General features: G+C 36.5%; 1 protein-coding gene across 1 annotated transcript in view; it reads right to left on the bottom strand.

Annotated features, from left to right (window-relative positions):
- Window positions 1–4,455, bottom strand: part of LOC107607635 (4-diphosphocytidyl-2-C-methyl-D-erythritol kinase, chloroplastic) — a 7,099-nt gene extending 2,644 nt beyond the window's left edge. Inside the window, exons 1-11 of the mRNA XM_021107918.1 lie at window positions 4,313–4,455; window positions 4,018–4,100; window positions 2,925–3,439; window positions 2,611–2,706; window positions 2,473–2,541; window positions 2,256–2,360; window positions 2,109–2,165; window positions 1,771–1,971; window positions 1,222–1,314; window positions 1,044–1,143; window positions 610–709 (exon numbers count right to left, since the gene is read on the bottom strand). Coding sequence (XP_020963577.1) covers window positions 610–709; window positions 1,044–1,143; window positions 1,222–1,314; window positions 1,771–1,971; window positions 2,109–2,165; window positions 2,256–2,360; window positions 2,473–2,541; window positions 2,611–2,706; window positions 2,925–3,439; window positions 4,018–4,100; window positions 4,313–4,455 — 1,562 coding nt within the window. The remainder of the gene's footprint in view (window positions 1–609; window positions 710–1,043; window positions 1,144–1,221; window positions 1,315–1,770; window positions 1,972–2,108; window positions 2,166–2,255; window positions 2,361–2,472; window positions 2,542–2,610; window positions 2,707–2,924; window positions 3,440–4,017; window positions 4,101–4,312) is intronic.

Genomic DNA, 8,947 nt, shown 5'->3' with positions numbered 1-8,947 from the left:
AAAAAAACCAAAAAACCCAAAAAAAAAAAAAAAAAAAAAAAAAAAAAGAGAATTTTTAGAATTAAAAAGGAAAAGTTGACTAATGTTGGCTAATTAAAAATGATCCCTATACTCTCTTTTTGAAAAAATTAGATATCATCCATTGGAAAAACAACAACAACAACAATAATAATGATGATGATGAAAACAATAAAACAATAATAATAATAACAATAAACCAAAGCTGCCAAACCATCAGGCTAAGGTGATGTGGGAGGCTTCTAAATCATCCAAGTCATCTAACCATAAGGATTCATAGGAACTTCAAGTGAAAGAATAATGATGTAAATTTTATTTCCAATAATAATATGTTTATACATTTGCCCCCATAAAAAATGAAGTAACTAGAATAAACTTCAACACCATAGCAGGCTTGTTTCACAGAATATTTGAGCATTGTTTAGTCCTTAATTGAGTAGTACATGTAGAAACACAAACCAAGAGAGAGAAAAGAAACAGAGACAGTATTTAACTTTGCTCCATAAAGTTGTACCTTTTTTAACTTCCAAAGAAAAAATGGCAGAATGAATGAAGAATACAAGGTTGTCAAGGTATTTTAACTGTTTTTACCTTCCTGACATAAAAACAGCATCATGTTCTCCACGGCTAGCTGCAATGATCCGCTGTTTCAATCGCTTGAGAGATGGGAGAACTTCAAAAGCAGGAATTTCTACAGATGAAAAACAAGGAAAAGTATACTATAAATCAAATGAAAACATAAAGGCTTTCTAATTCATCAGAACAGTACAGTAAAAAATCTGGATTATATTCTAATGTGATACATATGGATCAGTATCTACAATGTTAGAAGGATTGATTTGCAAGAGATAGGAGCCATACAAGATATTTCATGGTAAGTTGCACATTCAAGTATATCATGAGAATAAAAGATCAATCAAATTCACACTAGAAACCTCACAGGAATTGTATATAAAGTGTGTTTTCAAGAAGATTTTATCAAAACCAGAGTGAATAAAGTTAAAAAGAGAAGAAAATAAACAAACCTAAATCATTGATACAAACATCTTGTGATATCCCATTCCTTTTAATATTCTCTAGCAATATTAAAGGATCAACATTACTGGTCTGGTCCAACCGTAGCCGCTGTATCATTCGAAGAAAAAATTACTGATTATGAGAAAGGAGGGAAAAGTTGTGTTCTTATTCTAAAAATTCAAATACCTTGTAGACTTCTGCAGTTGAACAGGCCTCTTGGGGCTTTATGAGAACCATTGGAATGTCCAAAGATAGTGGTGGAGCTATATTCTGAACTATCTGTACAGTTTAAATGAAAAAGAAAATTTACGGTATAATGATAAAAGAAATTCATGTAATCCAACTGCCTGCGAAATTAAATATAATAGTCGAATGCCTTGACCTTTCAATGGTTACGGGAACATAAACCCTTCCCATTCATGACAAAATGATCTAATATCCATCTAGCAATAAACTTCAGGTTTCAAGTAAAAGGATCAATCAAGTTTCAATTCTTGGTCCACTTGTGTTTATTATACATAACAATAAAAACTTTCACGAACAATGAATGACTATCGAATCCAATATAATGATGCTATGCCTTTGATATTCTACCCATTAGGAACTTATCAACAGATCACATATTACTAAAACGCAGCAAAGATTGAGTACCCATAAATAAATACGAAACGACATATTAGAAGTACATCTCAAAGTTTTTTGTCAAATCTAATAATGAGGAAGGTTAGGACTGACCTCACCTCGACCGCTGCAATAGGCTGCTCCTTGAGAGAAAAAGAAAGGAATATCCGAACCAATCTCACTCGACCATTCTTGGAGTTCCTTCTCAGTGGCAAGACAACCGCTGAACTGATTCGCTGCCCATAATGCAGTTGCAGCATTGCTACTTCCACCTCCAAGCCCAGCCCCTGTGGGTACCCGCTTATCAAGATGAATCTGACAATATCATAAATATAAACAATATACATTAAATCTCATCAAAATTAGAAATCCAAACAATAATAAAAAGTATGAACCTTTCTTATTCAAATATGATAAAAATTTGGAGAAGAAAATAGCATTGTTGTTCATACCCAGAAGAAGTTATCACTTCCCGTTTTCTTCCTGTAAAGATTGAGCGCCTTAATAATCTACAGAAAAAGAACATTTGCATTACATTCACTGAAAGAAACTGGATAAAAAAAATCATAGATGGAAAACAAAAGTTCGCGATGAATTACCAAATTTCTATCATCAAGGGGCACCCCAGACACATTCGTCGAGAGACGGTCCGTAGTTTTTGATGGTGACAAAGAGAACTTGATTATATCACCTAGACTTATCACCTGAAGATTTCAAAGTGGTAAAAAAAAGTTATAGACATATGATCAACAATTAAACAAAAAATTGTAGAATTGAACTAAATGTATTAACCAAAATGAGATTGTATTAACTAACATGGAACAGGGAAGCCAAATCATGATACCCATCTTCCCTTTTGTTGGTTATTCTCAAGAAAATATTTATCTGCATAAAAGGAATCATCAATACAAGCAAACAAATTTTGGAATGATCTCTGAGCAACAGAATGGTTACCTTGCATGGAGAGAATAAAGTAAGTCTTGAAAATGGAGCATCTTTGTCCACTTCATCTGCTAATTTGTTTATCCTTCCCTCAGGGTCATACTCAATCTAATTAATATTCACCAAATCACAACTAATTTTATATCAGCTCCCAAAAATAGAAAAGAGAAAAACAATGACAACAACAACAAGAACAGCAACAGCGAAATTCAAAAGATAGCACGCCAAAGTAAAACTACAAAAAGAAACTGAAATTAAAATGTCATTCAACAAAATAACCATAAAACTTCAAGCCAAGGGATAATAACTAGGATGAGAAAACAAACCTCTACTTGCTTCCTTGAAGTGTTGGAATCAGAAACCATGGCTCTAACCAAGTGGGGTCTTTGGAAATGAAGCTTTGAGTGGAAATTGGACAAAAAGATTTCCCAGACGAAGAAGAAGCAGCAGAAGCCAGTTGAACCAGCAGAAGCAGAAGCCAGAAGAAGCAACCGAAACAGAAGAAGAAACCAGTGGAACAAAGGAACACTGGAACAGAGACGATGAACAGGAGACTGGTGAAACGACGAGGAGGCGAGCGATAGGAAGCGAGGAGCGTGACCGAGGAAGAGACGAGAGCGACGAGGAAGAGAAGAGCACGACCGAGGAACGTCAGCGGCGAGCAACCTCCTGCGTGGCGGCGCAGAGCATGAACGAGGACGATGGTGGTGTTTGGTGACGGTGAGACGGTGCGTTGGAGAGGAAGTGAGATGAGATTGGGTCTGAGGTAGTCTGGTAGTGAGCGCCAAATGAACGAGATTGTTGACTGCTAAATGAGTTGATTGATTCACCCATTCTTTTTTTCAATATAAAACTTTTCTCGGTAGTAGGTGCAATTTATGTAGTAATCTAACCCACAAAGATGATGTGTTAGTTGGTAATTGAAGATAAACGAACATCTCATAAGCCATAAGTCACATCTTCGTTTCCCGTCAAACCCTTTGACTTCTCTATTGCCGAGAAAGCACACAAATTAATAAGGTTATGAAAATTGAAAACCCAAACCGATCCAATTATCAAATTAAAAATTTATCCGGCTGAATCCACAAGTGGACCAATAGTTCAATTTTGAAAAAAATTTCCAAAATTGCAACTGGGTTCAAACCTAGGGCTTTCAAGTTCAAAGGTATTTAAATCCCTTATTTTTACTACTTGGCCAAAATTATTTGAGTTAGTTTTAGGTCTAATTACGAAAAGGAAAAGTATTAAGGACCAAGAAACAATCAGTCAAGTTGTGACAACAATAATTAATAATTATTTTTGTTATTAAAATTAATAGGTTAATAATAAACATTAATTAAGAATTTCAAAAATAAGGATTGTTCAAAATCAGCAACTTCATATTCAATTCAAGTTCCAAATCTAGACCCGGGATCAAACCTAACCCCTCTGCAGGTATCATTATTGTCGTCGTGCCTGCGTCGTTACTATGCTGCCGCGAAGACTGATCAAAAACACTTTCACTAGAAGACACATGCATAAGGAGGCACATCTAGGAGACACATCTACAAAGACACTTTCATTAGACACAGTTATAAAAAAGACACGGCTCAATTAGAAAGACACCTCCATTAGAAGTCCGGCGCAACGTGCGTCGAGGCCGAGCACGGGAGAGGCAGTGTCAGGCGGTCCAGCAGAGAAGACGACGCAACTTCAATGGAGCAGTGACGGTGACCTTCGTGTGGAGTGGCAGAGGTAGCGCTGAGCTGTTTGCCGACGGAAGACCATTGTTGATGCCGATGGAAGCTCGCCAACGGAAGTTATCAAGGTTGACAGTGCGGTGCCGACGTCATCGAGTTGCGGAGATAGAGTCGGCATGTGACAAAGGTCCGCGATGCATCACTGTGGGATGGTTGTTCAGCGACAGGATGGAGATGGAAAGGATACGCACGGCGCTAGAAAAAAAAAAGGAGGTAATGCCAATTTGGTCCCTAAAATTCCTAACTCGCTTCAGATTAGTCCTCCATTTTTTAAAATGACCAAATAAGTCCTCCACTCTCAGAATCGTGAATCCCCCTTGGTCCAAAAGTTAAGAGACGTTTTAACAGCACTGAGGTGTATAGTTAAGTGTCAAGTTGGCACTTAACTGTACGTTGATGTGAACGCACAATGAGTTCAACTCAAATTGGTGTCCCAAATTTGATTAAAATACCCAAATTGATCCATTCACACTTATAAAACCCTAACCCCCAAATGTTCATCTTTGTTCTTCGTCCCTACTCCTCTCCTCCTCGCTGTTGTTCATCTTTGTTCTTCGTCTCCACTCTTCTCTTTCTCGTTGTTGTTTTTCATCTTGTGAAGCTCTAAAAAGTCGCTCTTTTGGGTGAGACATGATGGGCGGTGGTGATAAAAGTCAAGGAAGCTCAAGTAAGAATAACTCCAATGGGAGAAACTACAATAACTAGAAAATTCGAACCAGGGGGTAAGAACGTTGTATTCTTCAGTTGTGGGTTGCGTATGGTGATTAAGTACTCAGCGACGCCAGAGAATCCAAGAAGACATTTTCATGGGTGTCCCAACTATGAGGTAAAATTTTGTATTTAATGGAATTGTTAAGTTGATACGGGTTTAAAGGGATGATTTGGTGATCGTTAATTCAATGTTTCTTTTTGCATTATTGTAGTTTGGAGTTCACTGTAATTTCTTTCGTTGGGCTGATGGATATGAAGAATAAGGTGTAGTTCAGGTTGCACAAGATGTTTTTAATGAACTCAATTGGAGAATGGAATCTTTAAAGAGTAGTATTAGCACATTGAAGATGTTGATGTTGCTACTGTTTTGTATTGTAATAACTATTGTGTTTGGTTTTGGTATTTGTTTATTTTGGTTTTTAGTTAAAAAATAGCTAAAGTGTAAGTGTGTCCATGATCATTATGTAATAATTTATGATTATAAATGAATGAAGTTAAGTTTTTCTCAACTTTGTATCTCATTAACCTGGATATTAACCTGAATGAAGGATAATGTAATGACAAAATAAAGCTAATAAATATACATCTTTAACTAAACCAACTTGTAATATATTATTATAATTATAATAACCATGACAATAGTGTTGTCTTAACAAAAGCACATAATAATGACAATTATGCAACAACATAGTGCAAAATATAAAATATAAACTAGGCTAAAAGTTTATAGCTAGGGTCATACCACCATGAACAAACACTAACAAAATACAAGTTCATACTTAATCCATCACAACGCAAATTAAAAGCAACAACACCAAATTGTTCTGACTATCATAAAGTAACAACTAAAGTCTTCATGACATCATCAAGCTTTCTTTCTTGATGCCTTAAATCCAGGTGTTGGAACAAACTTCAACAAAGCTTCCATCTTTTTAGATGTTCCTGCACTTGCTCCTTCCATTGTCTCACTTAAAACCACATCAGCAACACCAAAATTTGACTTTAGAGAACTGGCTGCATCAATAGATGACTTGACAATTGGAAGTTTGTTTCGCCTAGTTATCTTTCACTTGGGCAACTGTCAATTATAACAATAAGAATCAACCACAATACTAATATTTACAATATTAATAGTAATAATTGATCATAATACTCAATAAAATTGTTCAAATTGTGGCTTGTAAATAATTTTAGTAACATAAATTACCTTAGCAGCACCTTGAGCAACAACTCCTTGAACAACAATATACCTTGAGCAGCAGCAGCACCTTCTACAACAGTACCTTGTTGGGCACTAACTTCATTACCAACTTGATTATCAACTTGAGCATTTTGTGGGGCTTTTTCACAAGCTTCATCATCAGCTTGTTCTGCAGCTGTTGCTGCCTCCTCTGCCTTTAGCATTTTTGCAACTTCGCACCCTCTTGTAGTGTGACCAACATCGCCACAAGTTCCACAAGTGAACTTGCCATATTGCCTCTTTAATTTTGTGGACTTTCTCTCTTGACTGCCTCCAACAGGGACGTCATGTGCATCCTTCTTTCTTGCATAAAGCTTTGGTCTCCCACGTGATTTTGGTCTTGCCGGGGTAAGCAGTGAGAGTACTCAGACTTGTCCCACATCTCTTCTCCTCTTATCGGGTTGATATGAAACTCATATGTCTTATTGTAAGATCACATTATCAACCATGCATGAACATAGTTCTCAGGCCGATCATTCATATATGCAATAGCTGCGATGGCATGACGACAAGGTAATCCTAAAAGGAAGATAATTAAGTGAATATGTTGCAGTATTTAGAAAAATAAATCAAAAAAATCTACAGGTCTATTACCTAATAGCTGCCATGACCTGCAACTGCATGTGTGATTTCCCAAATCAACTACCACGTTGTGCGGCTCACCATGAACTTCAAACATGACTTCCGTAGCATCACCAGACCACATAGGTGTTTGGTATCTGCTGAAATATCTCTCCTTGCAAGCCTACTTTGTTGTATGGGAGGTAAATGTCCAATATGACTGGCTAGCTTGAGTTTATTTCTGGCCATGTGTAACACCTTAACTTTTAGCACCTCATGATCGCACTAAAGGTCCGGGTATTACCTGACTTTACTCCTTGAATTTCATACTTTATTTATTTAATATTGAGCCTCTACATGTTAACTTGTTGAGGCTCAATATTAAATAAATAAAGTATGAAATTCAAGGAGTAAAGTCAGGTAATGACCGGACCTTTAGTGCGATCATGAGGTGCTAAAAGTTAGGGTGTTACACCATGCTTGTCATGGCAATCCTCCTAACTTCCTCCAGTAGTGTAAGTATTGGCTTTTGTTGAGTTAAGAAATTAACTAACATAATTGATGATGACAAACATTAGATTATTGGGCTAATTACCCAATCAGTTTTGATTATTTTGGTTGAGTGATGCAGGCCAAAAATCAATATATAGCTGCAACCCATTATGGAATAAATTGAACCTGCTGGTGGGCTGTCCAAAGGAAGCCCAAAGAAAACAAAGTAAAGAAATCAAACGGGCTAATTGAATCTAAGCCAACCCAAGCCCGATTTGATATCACTCAAGGCTAATCCCTCCATTTTGCTTCTAAAGCAACGTTCACTTTTTTCTGTCTCGGTCAGAACTCAGAGAAAGAGAGAGAGAGAAAGCTTAGCTCCTAAGCTGTTCACCAAAAAAGCAAGAAAGAGAAGGTTTAGCAAAAAGGTTGAAGTCTAATCACCCACATCAAACTGTATCAAGAGAAGTCAGAAGCTAAAGGTGATTTATTTCCTTCTACATGCATCTCATTTTCTTCTCTTCATCTTCAACTCTCAGCCATTCCAAATTAGGATATATGGGAAAGATGACCTCTGATCAGCATTGCTGTGAATCTATGGTCAAATTTTTGTCTTGGGGACCAAGTGGTAATTCAATGGCTCAGATTTGGCTTACCATTGAAAGACTATTTCTCTTTGCTTTCCTGAGGCTTTTGGTCAAGCAAGAGAAAGTCAGACACAAACTTCTAATTTGGGGATTAACTAAAAAGTGACACGGTGAGTTGGTGAAGCACACAGCTCTAGGGTTGACCTAAGAGAGAGCAACTCAGCAACATACAAGGAGATACAAAAGAAGATTTTTCATTCTTCAGAAGTCAAGGAGAGATAACTAGTGTTTTGAGGTTTATGTTCTGAGAAGAGTTCTCTGAAGAAGTTCATCAACTTGGACAGTGCTTCCCAGTCAAAGGAGCATTTCGCCAGAATGAGGAACTAAATCAGAGGCAAGCAAATCTGGTTCATCACATAGCAAAAAGGCTGTTGAATCATTAATCTCCTTCATATTTTACAGATTGTAATTTTCTTTTTAATGTTTATCTTTCTGTAATTTCTTGAGGTAAAAGGCTGAATGAAAGAGTCATTGAAAAAGCCTAAGAGTGGAAAGAGGCAGAGAGATACACTTGAGTGAAAAGCCTAGAGTTATTTCATATTTCTTTATGTTGAGTCTGTGTCTTGTATCTTGTACCTGTGAGGTACCCCTTTCTTAGTTGGGTTAGCACTAAGAGTGAAGAGTTATAGGGGTGTCCACAGATCGGATCGGATCGGATATGATATCCGCGCTTTTTAATGCCGGATCTGATCCGATCTGATCTGCAAATGTGCGGATCGGATCGGATCGGATATCGGATATATCCGCATGATTAAACTTTCTCTTTTTAATCATATTTCTATGTAAAAATATTCAATAAATATTTTTTTCATACTTTTAAACTTATTTATTCCGAAAATATTTTTAATCAAACTCTTTCTAAATAACAAAAATAAAATAATACAATATATGAATAATAATTACTATATATATATATTTTAATTATTATTGTGCGGATCTGCGGATCCGCAGATCAGATA

The sequence above is a fragment of the Arachis ipaensis genome, chromosome B07 (assembly GCF_000816755.2).
Source record: "Arachis ipaensis cultivar K30076 chromosome B07, Araip1.1, whole genome shotgun sequence".
Lineage (NCBI taxonomy): Eukaryota > Viridiplantae > Streptophyta > Magnoliopsida > Fabales > Fabaceae > Arachis > Arachis ipaensis.
Note: the sequence above shows the minus strand (reverse complement) of the source record. Positions and strands in the feature narration are given on the sequence as shown.